The sequence below is a fragment of the Saimiri boliviensis genome, chromosome 1 (genome assembly GCF_048565385.1).
Source record: "Saimiri boliviensis isolate mSaiBol1 chromosome 1, mSaiBol1.pri, whole genome shotgun sequence".
In the NCBI taxonomy this organism is placed as follows: Eukaryota; Metazoa; Chordata; class Mammalia; order Primates; family Cebidae; genus Saimiri; species Saimiri boliviensis.
In genome coordinates this window covers 114,792,363-114,814,706 of record NC_133449.1, presented here as the reverse complement: position 1 = coordinate 114,814,706, position 22,344 = coordinate 114,792,363, and the positions used below count along the sequence as shown (strand labels likewise).

Genomic DNA, 22,344 nt, shown 5'->3' with positions numbered 1-22,344 from the left:
GTGTCCCTACCCAAATCTCATGTTGAATTGTAATTTTCAGCACTGGGGAGGGACCTGGTGGGAGGTGATTGGATCATGGGGACAGATTTCCCCCTTGCTGTTCTCCTGATAGTGGGTGAGTTCTCACAAGATCTGTTGATTTAAAAGTGTGTGGTAATTCCCCCTTCTCTCTCTCTCTCCCCGCTGCTGCTATGCGAAGATGTGCTTGCTTTCCCTTCAACTTCTGCCATCATTGTAAGTTTCCTAAGGTCTCCCCAGCCATGCCTCTGGAACTGTGAGTCAATTAAACCTCTTTTTAAAATAAATTACCCAGTCTTTGATGGCTCTTTATAGCAATGTGAGACTGGGCTAATACACTTATGATTGGTGTATCTTTTTTTCATCATTTCACATGTAATTTATTGGTGTCTTTGTATTTGATATGTGTTTCTTGAAGACAGAATGTAGTTAGGTTTTGCTTTTATAATCCAGTCTGACGCCGGGCGCGGTGGCTCAAGCCTGTAATCCCAGCACTTTGGGAGGCTGAGGCGGGTGGATCACGAGGTCGAGAGATCGAGACCATCCTGGTCAACATGGTGAAACCCCGTCTCTACTGAAAATACAAAAAATTAGCTGGGCATGGTGGCACGTGCCTGTAATCCCAGCTACTCAGGGGGCTGAGGCAGGAGAATTGCCTGAACCCAGGAGGCGGAGGTTGCGGTGAGCCGAGATCGCGTCATTGCACTCCAGCCTGGGTAACAAGAGCGAAACTCCATCTCAAAAAAAAAAAAATCCAATCTGACAATTTCTGCCTTTTAATTGGAGCTTTTAGACTATGCTTAATGTAATTATTTATATGACTGGGTTTATAGCTGCCATCTTGCTATTTGTTTTCTCCTTATTCCATCTCTTCTTTGCTTCTCTTTCTTCTTGTCCTGTCTTATTTCGGATTGAGCAGTTTTCATTATATTCATTTTCCCCCTCAAGCCAAACTGCATCCAGTTTTATTAAAGATAGTTTCCATAAACAATCATGATATTTCAGACAGGACATGGGCAGACAGTTGTTAACAGTATACAACAACTTTCAAACTCCCTTCTTTGATGGACTGCCAAAAATCAGAAAACCCAATGATGTCTTCATCGGATGCTCTGAACAGGGAAAGTTTAGAGTGAAGGTTGACATTTCACATTTAGCATGTTGCTTAACAACTTTTCACAAGCCCACCCTGATGTTCAGGAAGTGAAATGAAAATAGCAGAATTTCTCTGAAGATCCACAATCCGGAAGTGGAACCACTGCTCTTTTGACAGATGCCATCTCAGTGGCATCACTGGCAAGTCCAGATTGCCTGACACAGTGGTAACCAATGACGGGGGGTCAGATCCCAACAGATGAGTTGGCTTAAGGGAGTTAAGTCTATGCTGAAAGACAGAAAGGGAGAAGAGGACATGAAAACGAATTGGTGTTTCCATAGCACAAGGCTTTTGTGTGCCAAGGTGGCCATGTTGTGGTAAAGTCAGGGAATCCCTCTTCCTGGGAGCCAAGAGGAGGTCTCTCAAAACTAGAAGGGAAAGGTGTTTTCCCCATATCAGTCCAGATTCAGAGACATTCTTTTAGTGACATATGCGCCTTCCCCGCAAAACAGCAATGAAGTGCTCCGTGTGCTAACAACATAGCTTGAAAAAAAGGGTAAAACAAAATTCTACATTTTTGTAAAACTTGATAAAAAAGCGTATTTCAAATTGTACAGTCACCAGAAGTACACAGATATAAAAAATGCACACACTGCACTTGGCAGCTCCAGCATCTTTGGCTTTCTGTGCCTGGTCTGTTTGGGCATCTCCATTTTCTGCAGGGTTATTCCCCTCCTTACCAGCAGCCGCGTTTCCCTTTTTCCATTTGGGTACCTTCTCTCCCTTCTTTGCAGGGGCCTTTTTAGGCATGGGCTCTGGTTTTGGAGGAGTGGGTTTAGCAGACAACTTCGCAGATCTTTTCTGTGGTTCGTCCTTCACTTTGGCATTATCTCCTTTAGCACCGCCTTCAGCCTTTCTCTTGGGCATGGTGGTGACGGGTACGACAGTGGGTTGTAGCACCTGGGCACGGGATGCAGGGGCTCGCGGGATGCAAGGGCTCGTGGGGTGCAGGGGCTCGCGGGGTGCAGGGGAGCGCGGGGTGCAGGGGCGCGCAGGATGCAGGAGCGCATGGGCTTTGGTCGGTCCGGGGATCGTTCTCACCTCTTCTTTACACTGCTCCCATAGTATTCTTGTATCTCTACTATTGCCTTACTAGCTATATCTTATCATTTCCCTGTTTTTGTAATGGCGCTCTAGGATTTAAATACATATATTTAACTTTCCACAATTTACCTTCGAATAACATTACAGTACTTAGAATATAGTTTAATAACTTCACGACCAAATATGACCATTTCCTCCCTCCTGCCTGTTGTGCTATTTTTGTGGTACCCGTCTACTTCTACACATATTGTGATCCCCACAATGCATTGTTACTATTTTTGCATTAAACAGATATTAAAACCAAGGCAATTTATTTTATCTTTGACACATTTTTGCCAATTTCAGTGCTCTTCATTTCTTTGTGTAAGTTTATTTCCAACTGGCATAATTTTCCTTCTGTCCTAAGAATTTTCTTCAATATTTATTTTAGTGCCGATCTGCTGGCAATGAATTCTCTAACTCCTTGCTCATCTAAAGAAGTTCTTATTTTGTCTACTTTTTTTTTTTGACAGGGTTTTGTTCTGTCACCCAGGAGGCTGGAGTGCAATGGCATGATCATGGCCCACTGCAGTCTTGACCTCCTGGACTCAAGTGATCCTCCAGCCTTCCTCCTGAATAGCTGGGACTACAGGTGCATGTCACCATGCCTGGCTATTTTTGTATATTTTGTAGAGACAAGTTTTCTCCATGTTGGCCAGGCTGGTTTTGAACTCCTGGGCTCAAGCGATCCACTCACCTCAGCCTCCCAAAGTGCTGGAATTACAGATGTGAGCCACTGCACCCAACCCTGTCTTCGTTTTTGAAAGATATTATTTCACTGGGCATGGAGTGTTAGAATGACAGATTTTTACTGAATGATATGGCTGCATTATCGTCTGGTTTGTATAGTTTCTGATAAGAAGTCTCTTGTAGTTTGTATCTTTTATCTTCTGGGTACAATGAGTCTTTTTTTTTTTTTTGGCCAACTTCAAGATTTTATCTTTGATTCTGCAGCAGTTTGACTAGAATGTATCTAGATGTGTGTGTGTGTGTGTGTGTGTGTGTGTGTTTTCTTTTTTTTTTTTTGAGATGGAGTTTCGCTCTTGTTACCCAGGCTGGAGTGCAATGGCGCAATCTCGGCTCACTGCAACCTCCGCCTCCTGGGTTCAGGCAATTCTCCTGCCTCAGCCTCCTGAGTAGCTGGGATTATAGGCACGCACCACCATGCCCAGCTAATTTTTTGTATTTTTAGTAGAGACGGGGTTTCACCATGTTGACCAGGTTGGTCTCGATCTCTCGACCTCATGATCCACCTGCCTCGGCCTCCCAAAGTGCTGGGATTACAGGCTTGAGCCACCGCGCCCAGCTAGATGTGTTTTTCTTTGCTTTTATTCCAGGGGGTTTTGCAGAGCTTCTTGGATCATGGTTTGTTGTTTTTTTATTAATTTTGGAAAAAAATTGGCCATTTAAAATTTTCTTTTCTTTCTGTTTCTACTTATTCTTCTCTCTTCTCTCTCCTTAGCTAGGATTCCAATTATATATATACAGACCATTTGCACAGTTCTTGGGTAGTCTGTTGATTTTATTTTCACTCTTCTTACTCTTTATATTTCAATTTGGATAATTTCCATACACCATCATCAAGTTCAAGGATTCTTTACTTTGCTGTGTCCAGCTTGCTGATAAACCCATTGAGGGAATTCTTCATCACTGATATTGAGGTTTTCATTACTAACATTTCTACTTGACTAGCCTTAATAGTTTCCATGGTTCTGCTGAAATTTCCCTTCTGTTCTTAAAAGTCTACCTTTTTCACTACGTCCTTTAACATATTTATTATAGCTAGCTTGTTTCTATCTGAGAGTTCCCACATTTTGGCCATCTCTAGATCCAGTTCTGTGTGTCTTAAAATCTTTGATTAGCTACGAGGCATTGTGTGTAATAGAACAGTAGTAAAGTAAATGATATTTATGCCTAGAAATTGGAATATTTCTTATGTCATGGCTGTAGTATAGGGCATCAAGTCAATTTAATCTGTAGTTGATTAAGGTTTATGTTTTATTTATTTATCTGTTTATTTAGAGATGGAGTCTCACTATGTTGCCCAGGCTGATCTTGAACTCTTGCGCTCAAATGATCCTTCCACCTCAGCCTCCCAAAGTGCTGGGATAACAGGCATGAGCCACAGTGCCCAGATGGATTTAGGTTTTGTTGTTGCTATAATTACCTTCTACAGGCTCCACATTTCTCCAGTGGTGGACTGTCCCTACTTTGTGTTCAGTATAAGGACTTGAGTCCCGCAGGAATTTTCTCAGCATTCCCACTCGGCACTCAGCATTGCATGCATGCAGCACAGAGGAAACCTCTCTTCGTATTGTACTCTCTTCCCCAGCAGTAGACTGCTGTTACTTGGTGCTTGGTGCAAGACTTGTGGTAGAGGCAGTGAATTCTTAATTCTCCTGCTCTAGCTTCAGCCTTAGACAGTCTTGAGCCTGAGCCCCAGGAGTGGGGCTTTCTTCGTGTTCCTGCTTCTCCTCCAGTTTTTGAGAACCTCTTCCTCTTATTCAGTGCAGGTACTAGAATCCAGGCAAACTTCCTCTGCTTCACCCCCATGGCAACGAAACTCTGCCTTATTAGTTGGGAGATCCTGAGTGGGAGTGAGGTTCCTGCTCTTTTCTCAGTGGTAGGCACAGCCCTCTGTTTTACAGCCCTCTGTTTTACAGCCATGCAGAATCCTGGGCACTAATGGGTTTCCTCTTCCTTTCCAGTATCCAGTGGCTTTTTTTGGTTTGTTTTCTTTTGAGACAGGGTCTCACTCTGTTGCCCAGGATGGAGTGCAGTGGTGCTGTGGCAGCTCACTGCAGCTTCCAACTTCACAGGCTCAGGTGATTCTCACACCTCAGCCTCCTGAGTAGCTGGGAAAACAGGCGTGTACTATCTCACCTGGCTTTTTTTTTTTTTTTTTTAGAGGCAGAGTTTTGCCCTGTTGCCCAGGCTGGTGTCAAATCCCTGGGCTCAATCAATTCACCCACTTCAGCCACCCAAAGTGTTGGGGTTACTGGCATGAGCCAAAGCACCTGGCCCTGATGGCCTTTGCTTAGTGTCACTGCGGCATTGTGGTTGGAGGGTCTTCTCCTCCAGCAGAGGCAGTCCATGTTTCCCTTGCAGCAGGTCAGGGACCTGTGGGATGGGCATCTTACATCAAAGCAAAGCCAGAGTGCAGGTGTTTATCTCTCAGCAGGAGCCAGTTCCCACCGTGCACTCGTGCAAGTCCCAGAGCACAGATACGCTTCTCCAGGCATTCCTGCTCCAGCACGTTCCGCATGGCCATGTCATCATGGGGTTCTCTCAGGCCCTGTCCCACTCCACATCATTCTCATGGGCATCCAGTGGACGACTGTAGGAGGGAGCTGTCTAGAGGGCACAGGCTAACTTGTGTCTAGGGCTCCCAGCAAACTGCCACCCTCACTAATGCTCAGCCATTAAGAATTCATTAAGGTATTAGTCATTTTCTCCTTATCTACATTTGTGGCACCTACCTATTCCTCCATGCTCTGTCAACATGAAACAGATAATGTGTTTCATCCAAAAAAGATGACGTGTTCTGGTTATCTCCAGAAACCAGTTTACTTGGTGGCCTGTGACCTCAGCTCTCTAGTAAGCTAAAAAAAAAAAAAAAAAAAAAAAAAAAAAAGATTTTGTACATTATTTAGCTTTTCCTTTGCTATGATGGGAACAATGTTCCCATGTGGCTCTACTTTCTAAGTGGAAATCAAAATCATCTTTTTTTTTTTTTTTTGAGACGGAGTTTCGCTCTTGTTACCTGGGATGGAGTGCAATGGCGCGATCTCGGCTCACCGCAACCTCCGCCTCCTGGGTTCAGGCAATTCTTCTGCCTCAGTCTCCTGAGTAGCTGGGATTACAGGCACGTGCCACCATGCCCAGCTAATTTTTTGTATTTTTAGTAGAGACGGGGTTTCACCATGTTGACCAGGATGATCTCGATCTCTTGACCTCGTGATCCACCCACCTCACCGTCCCAAAGTGCTGGGATTACAGGCATGAGCCACCGCGCCCGGCCAAAATCATCTTAATATGGTTTTTACACAATTAAAAAAAATCTCCCATTCAATGTTTCTATTATGACTATATACATTCCATTCCATATGAAGTCAAGTTGTGTAGCAGCATTTCATTTTCTTTCTTGTACAACTTGGTTTTCTTGAAATTAATCGCTTCTTTTTATTTTTGTATTTACAAATTTTCTGTAAGACATCTCAGAAAACAATTTTTCTAGGTGCTCAAACCTATTGGATAGTTTATCTCCTCTCCTTTTCCTCTTCCTGATTTTTTTCTTGAAGCCCTCCCTCCAGGGGCATTCTTTTCTCCCGCTCCCTTCAGATGGGAAGTGCCCTAGTCCTGGTGTTTGACATCAACCTGGGCCTTCCCTTCACACATTTTCTGGGGAGGCTTTACCGCTCCCACGGTAGGCTACAGGGTTTCCTGTACCCTGTGTCTTCTTTCATGATTTACTCTTTCCTTTTGTTGGAGCACATCCTCCAGCAGCTTCTCAAGAAACGGTGTGTGTTTTGAAATACTCAGTAATCCTTGATTGATCATTCATCTTTAAGAGAGCAGCACTAAAAACCTGATTGCATGGCAGAGCTTGGTGACTGGTGACATTTCACTGTGAGTTAGGTCTTGCATGACATTGAGGAATACAAAAATGGCAGTAGTTATGGGATACTGTTCTTGGGATGGTCAGCTCTTCAGACTTTTCTCCTGCCTCAGGGCATAACCCCGGCTGCTGCAGTCTTCTGGAATCTGAGTGGGGAGGGGAGCGTGGGGAGGGGATATTGTTTAATTCCCCCTTTCCCTCTGATTCTCTATGGTGATCCTCTCTCCAGAGAGTAAACTTTGTGTGGAGCAGGACTGGGGATGGCAGGATGGTGAGGAAACTCCTGGATACTCGAGGTGGCTGGAGAGATCTGGGGATTGAGTTGAGCATTTTAAAGCCTCACAACCAACAATCCCTGTTTTTATTTTTATTTTTTTATTGTTTTGAGACAAGGTCTCATTCTGTTGCCCAGGCTGGAGTGCAGTGGTATGATTTTGACTCACTACAGCCTCCACCACCTGGGCTCAGGTGATTCTTCCACCTCATCCACCTGAATAGCTGGGGATGCAAGCACAGGCCGCCACAGCCAGCACAGTTTTGTGTTTTTTTTTTTTGTAGAATCAGGGTTTTGCAATGTTACCCAGGCTGGCCTCAAACTCCCGGTCTCAAGCGATCCTCCCGCCTCGGCCTCCCAAAATGTTGGGATCACAGGCGTGAGCCACCATGCCCGGCCAACAATCCCTGTTTTTAGCCTTTTCCTTCATCCCCATTTCAGAGATTCCTGATGCCTCCAGTTCTCAAGTGCTTCCAAGATGAGGCTTCTCTTCATCTTCCCAGCACCATACCTCTCCCCTCTGCAGGCACTTGGGTTCAACATTTTTTTGGTCTGCTAAACGTCTTACCAAGTGACACCTACTTTGTAGCCTCCAAAGTTTTGCTGAAGTCTCCCATCTCTGTGGTCGTTTTCTTTCCCATTGTTCTGTCCTTGTGCCCATTTTCTGGGGAGTAGCTTTGCCTCTCTCATGGTAGGGCACAGGAAACCCTGTACCCTGTGTCTTCTTTCATGACTTACTCTCTCATTTTGTTGGAGCACATCCTCCAGCAGCTTCCTGAGAGGCTTCGCGCCTCTTTTCCTCCCCATTGTACTGTTTTTCATGCCTGTTTTCTTTCCCCTTGTTCTGCTGCTTTGTGCCTATTTTATTCATTCCCTCTCATTTTAGTGGGGCTTTAACGGGCAGACATAACTTTGCTCCACTGAAGCAGACGTTTATTAGCTCATTTTAAAATGGAGGAAAATGAGGGCAGAGAGAGAGAGAGACAGATCCTACCCAAAGCCACATGATGAGTTAATGGCAGGGCTGGATGGGTTTTGCGTGTTGCTTTCTCCCAAACACCTCCCTGCTGGGTAGAGGCTGGGGTCCTGGGGAAGCCCCCAGAGAGACTGTATTTTGGGATGGGGGGTGTATGAGGCAGAGCTGCTAATGGTAGCCATTACTTGGTGGTCATGGAGTCCGGAGTTTTAAGAGAGCTGGCTTCAGGCAGCTTTAAGCAAAGCAAGTGCCTCTGCCCTTCAGCCTCAGCTTCCTCATCTGTCAAACGCAGGAGTTGTGAGGATCAAATAAGATGCTGCATGTCCTACCCTTGGGACGTGCCAGACACTAGAAGGTAGAAGTCACTCTTTTGTCATGACGGTGATGGCATGCCCTTTTCCAGGGCCAGAGCTAGTTCCTGGAGGAGACTCGGCACAGGGCATGGATTGCTGTGGGGCCATTTTCCTGTGCCTGTGCCTTCTGATGTTGCAGAATGCAGCAGCAGGTAAGGGGGCTCTGCTGAACTGGGGGCAGCCCTAGCCCAGGCTGGGACTGTGGTGCAAGAGCGGGAGGCGTCAAACCACAGGAGATCAGAAGGGGCCACTTAGGCTTCCTGGGGCAGTAGGAGCTGCTTGTGAACCAGACCCTCAGTCTGGGATGGAAAGCCTAGAGGCCGTGGGGCCAGGGGGCAGCAGAGACAGGCTGAGGGCGAGGTGTGTCCCCACAGAGCCACGGAAGGAACTGCGAATCATGGAGAATATGGAGGCGCCCAGGGCCCGGAGCTCGTTTTCTTTTCCTGGGTGAGTTGGACATGTCTCTCTCCTGTGTAGACTCAGCTGTGCCTCCCACCCCAAGCCTGCACCTCGAATCAGTGGGCCGGGGTTGGTCCAGTGTAGACTCTTAACTGGGCATTTTTCAGCACTTTTACTGAGCACCTACTGCTTATCTGACTCCAGGCTCTGGAGATGCCGGGCAGACATGTCACTGCCCTCATGAAGTTTATCATCTAGGAATGGGGGCCCTTAATCTTGAATGTCATGAAACTAAGTGTGGAATTGTGGGTATCCATGCATTTTCATGGGAAGGGGCTCTAAGACTGGCTGGGTTCTCCAGGGTCTATGACCCGAAGACTGAGCAGCTCTGGGTGAGAGGCTAATGCTGAAGACTGGCCAGGGATAAGAGTGACTACAGGGAAGCTGTGAAGGAGCAGTCAGGGAAGGCTTCCTGGAGGAGGTGACAGTAAACTGGGACCTAAACAGGAGTTAATTGAGAGGAGAGGAGGGATGGGATAGAGAAGTAAGAGTGTGCCAAAGACAGTGTGTGCAGTAGTCTGGAGGTGGGAGTGACGGGTGTGGGTGGGGAGACCCTGCCCTCCCAGGCTGTCTAGAGCCCCCTCTCACCCTTACCCCACTCTGGGCTCTGGCCTCCCTGGCCATCTCTCCGGGCTGCAGTCAACTCCACCAGCTGGAGCAGATGCTGCTGAACACCAGCTTCCCAGGCCACAACCTGACCTTGCAGACGGCCACCATCCAGTCTCTGGCCTTCAAGCTGAGCTGTGACTTCTCTGGCCTCTCACTGACCAGTGCTGCTATGAAGCGGGTGCCCCAGGTCAGAGGCTGTAGGGGCTGGTGGGTGGCCAGTTGCCCCCGCCCTAGAAATCCCCCAGGGGTTTAAGGTCTGGACTTTCTTTGGGCCACTGTCCCCCTCCCCATGCCCCCCAATCCAGGCTCTGCCCTAACTGGGAGTGTGAACTGTGGAAAGGGAGGTGGTTTACCGCCCCTCCAGGGCGCAGTCTGCTTCCTGCTTTGATGGAGGCTGCCCCCTGGAGGAGGCAGCTGTGGGAGAGGCCAGGAACCCTGGCTCCTTTTAGGACCCTGGGGTGATTGGCTGGGTCCCTGGCTGGGTCTGAGGTAGCACCATTCCTGCGCAGCATGGAGGGAGGGCCTGGGATCTTGGGAAGTTTGGGAGCAGATGCAGCCTGCCGGGAGAGGGATCTGTAGGTGGAAACCCCCGAGGAGGGTTTCGTGGGGAGTGGGAGGCAGTGAAGGTGCTGGGGTCGGGTCTGCGGGTCCTGGTTGCAGACGCAGCCGGTGTGTGGCCCTCTGCAGGCCCGCAGTCAGCATGCCATGCAGTTCCCCTCCGAGCTGACCCTGGACGCCTGCAAGACCCGCCCCAGGGAGCTGCGGCTCATCTGTATCTACTTCTCCAACGCCCACTTTTTCAAGGTCAGTGTGATGGCGGGCCAAGGAGGGTGGTGCCGGTCCCTTCTTGGGATCCACTGCAGGCGTCCATGTCACTGCCTGGCCTCTGGGAGGCCAGCACCGAGTGAGACCAGCCAGCTGACTGTGCAATCCAAGCCAGCCATTGCCCCTCTCTGGGCCTCAGTTTCCCTGCCAGCTTTAGCAGAATGGTAGGAAGGCACAATTACAATCTGCAGATGAGACCTAAGGAACCTACTATGTGCCTGTCCCTACACAGGAGACAGACAAGGTGGCACTTGTTCCCTGCCCTCAGAGAGCTCTCTCTCTTGATGGTTAGTCTAAGACCTTAGAAATTAATTTTTTTGGCAGAGTGTTGCTCTGTTGCCCCAGCGGGAGTGCAGTGGCGTGATTTTGGCTCACTGCAACCTCCGCCTCCTGGGTTCAAGTGATTTCCCTGCCTCAGCCTCCCTGGGATTGCAGGCATGCACCACTATGCCCAGCTAATTTTTGTATTTTTAGTAGAGACCGGGCTTAACCGTGTTGGCCAGGCTCATCTTGAACTCCTGGCCTCAAGTGAGCCACCTGCCTCGGCCTTCACAGTGCTGGGATTACAGGCGTGAGCCACTGTGCCTGGCCAGACCTTAGAGATTGAATGTCAGCACAAGATTGATGATAGCTGTAGAGATCCAGAGTGATGGATGAGTGAGGGTGGGGTCCTTCCGCTGGGCAGTCCAGGGGAGCTTCTGGCGAAGGTGCCTTTCAACCTTGGCCTTGAAAGTGAGTGACGGTCGTGGTGAGGTGGAGGGCGTGAGGCTGGTAATGCATTAAGCGATGGGAGGTGGAACAGCGCGTGCTGATGGGACAGCTTTCCACAGGGCAGGAACAGCACATGCAAAGAAAGCTGGGAGGCTGGGAAGGCTTTCACGCTGCGCTCGTGAAACTCTTGCTGCTTGTTCTCAGCCAGGGAAGTGGGCTCAGCCCTTACCCAGGGTCTTCTCGTTCCCCCTGCACTCAGCCCTTCTCCTGCTGCTCTTCCAGGATGAAAACAACTCATCTCTGCTCAATAACTACGTCCTAGGGGCCCGGCTGAGTCACGGGCACGTGAACAACCTCAGGGATCCGGTGAACATCAGCTTCTGGCACAACCAAAGCCTGGTACTGCTGGGAGTGCCCCCATGTCCACTGCACCCTGTCCCTCTGTGACTCTCCTGTCGAGCACTGGTTTCACCAGACCCAAACCTGTGGAACCATCTTGGAAACAGACTATTTGAAACCCAACACACTTTGAAAATTCCTGCTCAAGAAATAAGAGAGAAGTTTTTACTCATGTATTTGTCAAGATTCTTTCAGTTGTAAGTGAGGAAAGATCAGCTCAAGCCAGCTTAAGCCCAGAGGGAACTGATTGGCACACATCAATGAAATGTCTAGGGCTGATCCACCAGCTTCAGGCATGGCTGGATCCAGGGACGGATCGGATGCCCTCTCCATCTCAGCAATGGTCTCCTGCCTTGGCTGTCCCTTCTGTGGCATGACGGAAGCTGGAGAGCAAGACTTCCTTTCCCTCTTCCCATCACTCTCTTGCCCCCACTCCCTACTCCCAACCTGCCCCAGTGCCGATCAGGGTCTCAGGATCTTAAAGATTCATCTGGGTCATGTGTCCATCCCTGCACCTGTCACTGTGCCCGAGGGGGATGGAATGTGTGGATTGGCCAGGCCCAGGTCACATGGCCCAGGGACTGGGGTGGAGGAGTGAGCTCCTAGGGGAAGTACAGATGCTGATCCCGGAAAAAGAGAGCAGTGCTTGTTGTGGGTGGGGGTGGAGTGGGGTAGTTCACAAGCCTTAATGCCTCCATTTCTCGGCTCCTGGCATTCCTGAAAAGCCCGGAGCCTCTGCTTTCTGGATCCATCTTCCCTTCAGCCTCACCAGGACTGCCCTGCACTCTGAATTTCACCATCTGGCCTCTCCTTTCTGCCCCCGGGCTTTGCCACGACAGTTCCCTCCACCTGGAATGCCTTTGCCCTCCTGTTGAAATCCAGCACGTCCTCTAAGGCCACAGGGCCCCCTCCTCTGCTTGTCTTTGGGTCAGCTCTGCCTGCTCTCCGTGGTTTTCAATGGCTGCCTGTGTCATTTCCTCCACCTCTCCACCCACATGGCTTGGCATTAGGTTGTCTGTGGGTGAGTCTCCCCTGACCAGGCATGGGTCTGAGCACATTGCTGTTCCCCACGGCGAGGAGGGGAAGGGACCAGCTGGTTATAGAGCGCCTACTGTATAAAAGGCCGGAGCTGGACACTCAAGATTCCATGTTGCTTTTTGTTTTCCCACCATTCTTGTGGCATGAGTATGAAAGACCTTATTCTGTAGATGACTCAACTGAGCCTCAGAGCAACTTGGCACCTTGCCTGGGTCACTCCGAGAGTCCCTAACGGAGATGGGGCTGGAATCTGAGACCGAGACCAAAGGCCAGCCAGTGCCTGGTAAAATGTTGGCATATGTGCCGTTGAGGTACTGTTGGCCCCCAGGACTCCCAGACACTGACCCACAGCCTTTCCTCTGCACCCTTTGACTGACCCCCGCATCTCCCCACAGGAAGGCTACACCACGACCTGTGTCTTCTGGAAGGAGGGAGCCAGTAAGCAGCACTGGGGGGCCTGGAGCCCTGAGGGCTGTCATACAGAGCAGCCCTCCCCCTTTCAGGTGCTCTGCCGCTGCAACCACCTCACCTACTTTGCCGTTCTCATGGTATGTGTGCATCCTGAGCGAGGCTCAGAGCTGCAGAGGGCCCTGCGTCTGTGGCAGAGGAGCGAGGCAAAAACTGGTGCAAGGAACAGAAAACTCAACTTAAAAGGGCTTAAGCAGAAAACAAACAACAAACAAACAAACAAAAACAGAAGAAAACAAACTATGGACTCATGATTCTGAAAAGGCTGGCTTAGGTTTCAGGCATGGCTTGATCCAGGGGCTGATCATTAAGATCACTAAGATGGCACTCTACCTCTGTCCCTTAACTGTGCTTTCTCTGTACTGGCTTAGCCCTCAAACAGGATCTCCTTATGAGCTAATGATATAGCTGGCAGCAGTTCCAGGCTCATGCCCTGGTAGCTTTCAGGCCAGTGGAATAAGATCTTTAACCCAGTTCTGCCAGCCACATGTTCATCCCTGAACCAAGCACTATTGGCAGGAAGAGGGAAGTCCCTGCTAGGCCAGGCCTGGCACACCTTTCTGCACAGAGAGGGCAAAGTGGTGGTGTAGACCCCCAGGTGCATAGGGAATGGGGGAAGGGAGGCATTCATAGAAGAAGCGGGAGAGGGGAGCTGTGGAGGGGTGAAACTCACTGTATCTGCCATGGCCTGTTCAAGCCAGGTTCATGGCTAGGCTTGTGGGGAAAGGGACTTGGAGCAGAGGCCTCAGGAGGGCCCTCCGACAGCCTGGGAGGGAGGGCGATGCTGTGCTTCTGGCCTCCAGCCCCTCTTCCTTCCTGCAGCAACTCTCCCCAGCCCTTGTCCCTGCAGAGTTGCTGGCTCCTCTCACGTATATCTCCCTCGTGGGCTGCAGCATCTCCATCGTGGCCTCGCTGCTCACGGTCCTGCTGCACTTCCACGCCAGGTATTCTGCTGCCACAGTGCTGGGCCTGCGCCCCACTGCGGCACAGCACTCCACTGTGTCCCGTTTAGTCCACTAGAACTGGGCGGGCTTCTCCAGGGGTGGGGGCTGGGAGGTAGGAGGCCAGCCTTTGGAGTGGCTGCTGTGGGATCCCCGCCCCTTCTTCGCCTCAGATTCCCCGTCAGTGTGCACCTCTGTGCTCTTCGAATGGGGCAGCCTGGGTGATGTCCCTGGGCCATGGAGGGCCTTACTCTCACCTGCAGGAAGCAGAGTGACTCCCTAACACGCATCCACGTGAACCTGCACGCCTCTGTGCTGCTCCTGAACATCACCTTCCTGCTGAGCCCCACATTCGCCACATCTCCTGTACCCGGGGCAGCGTGCACGGCGCTGGCCGCTGCCCTGCACTACGCGCTGCTCAGCTGCCTCACCTGGATGGCCATCGAGGGCTTCAACCTCTACCTCTTCCTGGGGCGTGTCTACAACACCTACATCCGCAGATACATGCTCAAGCTTTGTGTGCTGGGCTGGGGTAAGTCCCTCTTCTCCCCATCTTGAGGCCTCCAGGCAGGAGGGTCAACACCCTCTCTAGTCCTTTCTTCCCTCCTCCTCATCATCATAGTGGCCATTTCATGACCACCAGCTGTGACCTCGGCCTACGCCCACCTCTATTTTCTATGTTACTAATTTTATCACCTCTTCCACCTCCTACATCTCCACTCTGTCACCACCATCATCACCATCACCTCCATCACTTCCTCTACGTCCATCACCATCATCATCACCTCCTCCACCTCCATCACCACCATCTTCACCTCCTCCACCTCCATCACCACCATCATCACCTCCTCCACCTCCATCACCACCATCTTCACCTCCTCCACCTCCATCACCACCATCACCTCCTCCACCTCCTTCACCACCATCATTACCTCCTCCACCTCCATCACCACCATCATCACTTCCTCCACCTCCATCACCATCATCATCTCCACCTCCTCCACCTCCTTCACCACCATCATCACCTCCTCCACCTCCTTAACCACCATCATCTCCTCCACCTCCTCCACCTCCACCACCTCCATCACCACCATCATCACCTCCTTCACCTCCTCCACCTCCATCACCACCATCATCACCTCCTCCACCTCCATCACCACCATCATCACCTCCTCCACCTCCATCACCACCATCATCACCTCCTCCACCTCCATCACCACCATCATCACCTCCTCCACCTCCATCACCACCATCATCACCTCCTCCACCTCCATCACCACCATCATCACCTCCTTCACCTCCTCCACCTCCATCACCACCATCATCACCTCCTCCACCTCCATCACCACCATCACCTCCTCCACCTCCTTCACCACCATCATTACCTCCTCCACCTCCATCACCACCATCATCACTTCCTCCACCTCCATCACCATCATCATCTCCACCTCCTCCACCTCCTTCACCACCATCATCACCTCCTCTACCTCCTTAACCACCATCATCTCCTCCACCTCCTCCACCTCCACCACCTCCATCACCACCATCATCACCTCCTTCACCTCCTCCACCTCCATCACCACCATCATCACCTCCTCCACCTCCATCACCACCATCATCACCTCCTCCACCTCCATCACCACCATCATCACTTCCTCCACCTCCATCACCACCATCATCACCTCCACCTCCATCACCACCATCATCACCTCCTCCACCTCCATCACCACCATCATCACCTCCTTCACCTCCTCCACCTCCATCACCACCATCATCACCTCCTCCACCTCCATCACCACCATCATCACCTCCTCCACCTCCATCACCACCATCATCACCTCCTCCACCTCCATCACCACCATCATCACCTCCTCCACCTCCATCACAATCATCTCCACCTCTTCCACCTCCATCACCACCATCATCACCTCCTCCACCTCCATCACCACCATCACCACCTCCTCCACCTCCGTCATCACCATCATCACCTCCTCCACCTCCATCACCACCATCATCACCTCCTCCACCTCCTCCGCCTCCATCATCACCATCATCACTTCCTCCACCTCCATCACCATCATCTCCACCTCCTCTACCTCCTCCACCACCATCACCTCCTCCACCTCCTTAACCATAGTCATCTCCTCCACCTCCATCACCACCATCATCACCTCCTCCACCTCCATCACCACCATCACCACCTCCTCACCTCCATCGCCACCATCATTTCCTCTACCTTTTTCACCACCATCACCACCTCCACCACCACCTTCTCCACCTCCACCTCCCTCACCACCATCACTTCCTCTACTTTCTCTATCCCCAGCAGCACCATCACCACCTTCATCACCATCCTTGCCCCTTTCTTGCTTATCTCCATTTCCTCAGCAGTCCCTCAGCCCTCCCTCCCATTTGCGCCCCACCGCCACCTTCCCAGTGTGACCACTCCTCCCTCCACCACCGTTCCATCACAGAGCCGTCACTAACATCATCTTGGAGGAGAGCTTTCTCCAAACCACCAGGCTCGTTGCTCTAAAGCCAGGGGCTCAGAACAATCTCCTCCCAGCTGTCCCTGGCCTAGTGGAATTCTGTGTCAGCAGCCTCAGGGACTGAGAGCCAGCTCTCTCCCACATCTCCTAAGCCTTTGTCCCACCCCTTAGGGGCCCCAGCCCTCCTGGTACTGCTTCCCCTCGCTGTCAAGAGCTCAGTGTACGGACCCTGCACGATCGCCGTCTTCGACAGCTGGGAGAATGGCACGGGCTTCCAGAACACATCCATGTGAGTGCCCTCAAGGCTGCAGCGGGCTCCCTGGCTCTGCAGAAGGGCCACATGGGCCCGGGGCTCCAAATGCAACATCTTGTAGGCAAGGCACTGGCTGCACTGGCTGTGGGGCAGAGAGGGGGCTGGGGCTTTGACAGGGGGTTTGCAGGGGGCTCTGCCGCATCCTTTCCATGGATCCAGGTCTCCTGCAGAGGCGGCCTTGTGTTCTATGCTGGCCAAGTCTATGAAGCCAGCCTCTGCTCCCCAACCTGCCAGGTCAGCCGGGCCTCCCACTTCCCCATCGCACGTGGCCACACAACCAACTGTCCTGTCCTGCCCTCCAGTGTCCAGGCCCTGAGGGTCTGGCTCAGCCTGCACTTGACTCTGTGCCCCTGCAGGCCACCTTGCTGCACCCGCTCAGGCTTTGGCCCCTCCCGACCTGCCTGGGCACGACAACACTGCCAGGCCCTCCAGCCCTCCTAGTCGGACAAGAGTGCTGTGGGGGCTAGGCTTGGGGGAGGCAAGGGGAGGCCTCGAGGCGGGCCTTTGGGGGCCTGGGGACACGCTGCTGCTGCTGCTGCTCTTGTACAGCCCCTCCCTGCACCCTAGGACATTTAGCTTTTTACTGTTACGCAGCGTTTCCAGCAGCAGACATCGACTAGCCTAAGGAACCCGGCGGCCCGTCGCCCTCATGCAGTTGGCTGCGGAGGCTTCTTTTCCCTCCCGGTGGATGGAGGCTCAGGATGGTGGGGGGCGGACTCTGGCAGGCCTCGGGTATCAGCCGGCTTCCTTTCACAAGGGCAAGGGCAGATCCTGTTGCCACTCTGATTTTACAGTTAGAGCTACTGAGACACAGGTGGCTTAAGAACCCCACCTGAGGGGCCCCGGCTGGTCAATGGCAGAGCTGGGACTTGGTCTCTGGCAGGCTGGTCCAGAGCCAGTCCCTAGCCCCTGAAGCAAGGCCAGGGACTGAGTGGCACAGAGGTGGGGTTGATCCCTCTCATGGTGAGGCTCAGAGGGCATGTGATGTCACTTTACATGAATTGTTCCCTGCAACCTCCATGAGAACCCGTAAGGCAAGTTCATAATCATCCCCATCCTACAGATGAGGAAATGGAGGCTCTGGCCTCAGTTTACGTGCTCTCCGAAGATTTCTTTTGTTTTATTTTCTTTCCTTTCTTTCTTTCTTTCTTTTTTTTTTTTTTTTTTGATGGAGTTTCACTCTTGTTGCACGGGCTGGAGTATAATGGTGCCATCTTGGCTCACTGCAATTTCTGCCTCTGGGTTCAAGCGATTCTCCTGCCTCAGCCTCCCAAGTAGCTGATATTACAGGCACGAGCCATCATACCCAGCTAATTTTTGTATTTTCAGTAGAGACAGGGTTTTACCATGTTGGCCAGGCTGGTCTCAACTCCCCACCTCAGGTGATCCGCCCACATTGGCCTCCCAAAGTACAAGGATTACAGGTGTGAGCCACTGGCTTCCATTTGATTTAGTTCTAGGAAGTCCTGTGTTCCCTGTCTCCAAACCCTATTCTCCTGCCTCAACATGACATTGTGTCTGACTAAAAAGTGGCATCTGTCTTGAAGGTGTCTTGGGGAGGCAAAGGGTGGCGGCCTCCGGGAGGGCCCAGGACCAGGGCTGGCCTGGGTCAGTTCTCCCTGGCTCTGTGCTCAGCCCGTGGGGGGCTCTCCTGCTGCTCTGTCTGCTCCCAGCTTGAAACTTGGAGAGCGCCCTTCCACCAAACCACGGGTTGGCAGTCTGCCCACTGCCCCGGGCAGGGCATGGTGGCCCAGTCTAGGTGGGAAGAGGCTCGTGGGGAGGGGGCGTCTCACTGCAGAGGTGATGATGAGGCGGTGGCACCATGTCCTGGGGTGGAAGGGGAAGTTTCCAGGAAAGAGGGCTCTGGGCCCAGGGTCCAATAGAAGATGGGGCACACCAGCCTTGGGCTGGCTGTGGAAGCAGAGAGGAGTGACATGTCGAAGGGAGAGAGGAAGAGTGTTCAGGTGGGTGAAGGCATGGGGAAGTGAGAGAGACCGCAGTGACTGGAAAGGCGGGCACGAGGGAGCAGCAGGTCGTGGACCAGGGTGGCAGATATGTCCTCTGGGGGTGGCTGGACTGGAAGGCCGGGGGAGGGGCTTTACCGTGCATTCCGTCAGGCCAGAAACAACCGGGCTGAGCCAGGAGACTGGGCGGGTCATCAGGCAGTGGCGCTGGCCCCCTGCCCACCTGGGAGCCTCTGTGAGCCTGACACGTCACCTTCCCCCACAGATGCTGGGTGCGGAGCCCCGTGGTGCACAGTGTCCTGGTCATGGGCTATGGTGGCCTCACATCCCTCTTCAACCTGGTGGTGCTGGCCTGGGCGCTGTGGACCCTGCGCAGGCTGCGGGCACGGGCGGACGCGCCGAGTGCCCGGGCCTGCCGCGACACCGTCACCGTGCTGGGCCTCACTGTGCTGCTGGGCACCACCTGGGCCTTGGCCTTCTTTTCTTTTGGCATCTTCCTGCTGCCCCAGCTGTTCCTCTTCACCATCTTAAACTCGCTCTACGGTAGGGCCGGAGGGCGGCCTGGAGGAAGGCGCTGGGCAGGGGGTGTATGGCTGGTGGGATGTTCGCTGCCAAAGGGGTTCAGGTGAAAGGGGCAAGTGGGGACTGACATCTAGCCCACAGCTCCACTAGCCAAGCTGGTGGGGGCTGCATCTGCGTGAAGGCGCCCTGCCTGGCCATGGCGGCTCTTCCAGCTCTGCCCCTTCTGGCCTTCTACAGTAAGAGATTCTGGAAGTTGCTTGTGGGCCCCGGGGAGGCCAGCTCGCTGCAGCCAAGGAGGCCCTGGCCTCTGGGGACGCCCACGCTGCCCCACGGCACTCCCACCTACCGGCCTTTCTCTTGCAGGTTTCTTCCTCTTCCTGTGGTTCTGCTCCCAGCGGTGCCGCTCAGAAGCAGAGGCCAAGGCGAAGATAGAGGCCTTCAGCTCCTCGCAGACAACGCCGTAGTCTGGGCCTCCTGGCCTGGAACCCTCAGCCTCTCTGGCTGCCAGTAGCCTGAGGACACGGCTCTCACTAGAGAGGGTCACAGGTCTGCTGCAGGACTCCAGAGGCCACTGTGACCCCCAGGGGGCCCTTTCCACTTCCATGGCCTTCCCAGGCACCAAGGGCAGTGTGTTACCCTCCCTCTCCCTGACATTTTGCTCTGGGCCAGGTCCAACCCCACCTGGGGCAGCAAACGTTGTCCTGGTACCTGGGCCCAGCTGGCCAGGGATGTGGGCAGAGCACCAGCTTGGGTGTCAGAACGCCAAGTTTCAAGGCCTGGCTTTGATTCTGTCTATATGGCCTTGGGCCTGCCACTTCTCACCAACCCCAGGTATCCACAGCTGTGACATGGGGACAGGCGGCTTTGTTCTAGCCCAGCCTAGGAGCTTGGAGAAGCATCAGACCCGGGGGAAGAGTGTCAGCATGGAGTGGGAATTCCTGTGGCCACCACCTGCTTGCTAGGGGCAGGATCTCGGCCAACCCACCCTGGAAGCACCTGCTCGGCCCCACCACTTCCTCCTGGGGAGGGCCAGATGGCATCCTGGCTTGGGGTGGGTGTAATCCACCCACCCAGCGTCTGAGACTTCACTGGCCTATGCCTGAGGCCTCTTTTCCTTTAACTCCCTAAATTATGATGACTCCAATTCCAAGCCCACCCTTCCCAAAGTCTGGGAGCTTCAGCCTTTCCCAGAGGCTCCTCCTGCAATGCTCCCAAGACCTCCCTCCATAGACCTTTCGGACCAGCAGCCCACCCACGGGGGTTCCTTAAGGGCAGAGGAAAACACTTCTTTCTCCTCCAGCAGCTGAACCAGCTGGACCCCAGTGACCTGGCTACTTGGTGATTGGGCAGGATTGAATTTGCCCTGGCAGGCGTGGGAGTGTGGGTTTTAAATCTGAAGCTCAGGCCAAAGAGAATCACCCTTGCCCCAGACCTGTCAGACCCCGTGGGAGACAAAGCGCATGAAGCCAGTGCGTTTCCCAGGACGAACACTAGGGGGCGCCATTGGCACACTCGGCGGCCCTTGGCGCCAAGACTGCATCTGGAATCGCTCAATCGCTTGTTTGCAGACACCACGCACCAGGTGGAGGGGCCGTAACTGCAGGACTGCGCCTGCTGAGTGACGCGCAGGAGGAAAGGAGAGACACGTTTACATGGCCATTTGTCTTTTCCCAGTGCAGCGGTGCGCTGTCACTCTTGGGGGCTGCACCTTGGACATAGCTGGCACAAGAGCAGGGCTGGGGTAGACACTCAGGGCCCTGTGCCAGGCCATCAGGCAGTTTTAATGACCTCGAAGGTCACAGGCAGAAAATGGGAGCAGGATCTCCCCTGGGGAAAAGTTCTCCTGGGGCATCATCTGCTCTTCTGTACGTTTCTAGATGCAAATAGCTCCTTCACGGCAGTGGGTGGCACAGGCTCTGGAGCCAGACTGCCTGGGTGCCAGTGCCAGCTCTGCCACTTGCTAGCTGTGAGACTGTGGGCAAGCCACTCAGCCTCTCTGTGCCTCAGTTTTCCTGTTTGTAAAATAGAGGCCATAGCAGTACCTATTTTGACGACTAAGTGAAAGAATTCAGATAAAGAGACTTGGCGCGAAGTAAGCGCTCAGTAAACGGTTGCTGGTGTCATCATTAGAATTTTTGCTGTTGTTATTAATGGTGTTGACTGAGTGTCAGAGCCAGCCTAAGCCCCAGGCCCAGCTCTGCTCAACCTTGCAGACACAGCCCCTTCTTAGGCACATCTCATCAGGCCTCAGCTTCTTTCCCCAGAGGGGTCTCTGCTCCTGCCTCGCTGGCTTTCTGCTGTTCTAGGAATAGTCCCCACATGGGACAGCCTCCAGGTGTTCCATAGGTCCCCCGACCCCACAGTCCCCAATCTTCCAGTTTAAGAAATTCCTCATGGTCATTTATCACATCTACAAAATTGCCTTAGCTGTGCATAGAGGCCTCTTTCCCACGCTGACTCCAGGCAGAATCCCCCGCCCCCACTGTCGCCATCAGAGTGATGTGAGCACCCATCTGATCTCCAGTGGTTAAGCCCCAGATCCCCAGGTGTTGGGGCAGGGATTCCCATGCTAATGAGGGTCCTGAGGAATCATGGGAAACTTTAGCCCTTCTCTTGGGCAGCTCCAGAGAGTGGGGACACAGGCTCTTGCTGTGGCTGGATCTGCATAGAACTCTCCAGCCCAGGGCCTGGCCTCTTAGAACCCACCAAGCCCTGGGCTGCCGGAGGGAGGATGTGGCCACAGCGACAAGGGGCGAGACTGGCAGTTCCAGGAAGCAGCCCCAAGCTTGTGGCCCTGAGCCCCGCTGGGGTCCAGGCCCTGGGCAGAGACCGCTTCCTGGAAATGTCTCACCTGGGTGTGGGGGAGGGACTGAGGGAGACGGTGTGGAGCCAGGCAGGGCTCCACTTCTGCCCTCCTGTCCCGCCCAGCAAAGCCCACACAGGGCCCTGGGGCCAGCTCTTGGGAGCTTCCAGAGGAAGGAAGGGGGATAGAATGGGTGGAGTCTGGGGCTGCTGTTTAGGGCGAGGGACTCAGAGCAGACGCGTGGTGAATGGATGACATGTAAACGCCAAAGGGACCACAATTTATGAAAAGATGTAAGATATGACAGGTGGTGACATGTGCTGTG

At 52.8% G+C, this 22,344-nt stretch overlaps 1 protein-coding gene across 2 annotated transcripts in view; it reads left to right on the top strand.

The window, feature by feature from the left end:
• Positions 1-21,967, top strand: part of ADGRG5 (adhesion G protein-coupled receptor G5) — a 32,177-nt gene extending 10,210 nt beyond the window's left edge. Inside the window, exons 3-13 of one of the 2 annotated variants that reach the window (XM_010331345.3) lie at positions 8,529-8,630; positions 8,853-8,925; positions 9,577-9,733; positions 10,234-10,350; positions 11,365-11,481; positions 12,915-13,067; positions 13,810-13,931; positions 14,192-14,460; positions 16,589-16,706; positions 18,960-19,237; positions 19,580-21,967. In XM_010331345.3, the coding sequence (XP_010329647.3) occupies positions 8,567-8,630; positions 8,853-8,925; positions 9,577-9,733; positions 10,234-10,350; positions 11,365-11,481; positions 12,915-13,067; positions 13,810-13,931; positions 14,192-14,460; positions 16,589-16,706; positions 18,960-19,237; positions 19,580-19,680 (1,569 nt within the window). In that variant the 5' untranslated portion in view covers positions 8,529-8,566 and the 3' untranslated portion in view covers positions 19,681-21,967. Of the gene's footprint in view, positions 1-8,528; positions 8,631-8,664; positions 8,926-9,576; positions 9,734-10,233; positions 10,351-11,364; positions 11,482-12,914; positions 13,068-13,809; positions 13,932-14,191; positions 14,461-16,588; positions 16,707-18,959; positions 19,238-19,579 lie in introns of those variants that run through there. The other variant, XM_074402342.1, reaches the window with a different exon arrangement.
• Positions 21,968-22,344: the final 377 nt, after the last annotated feature.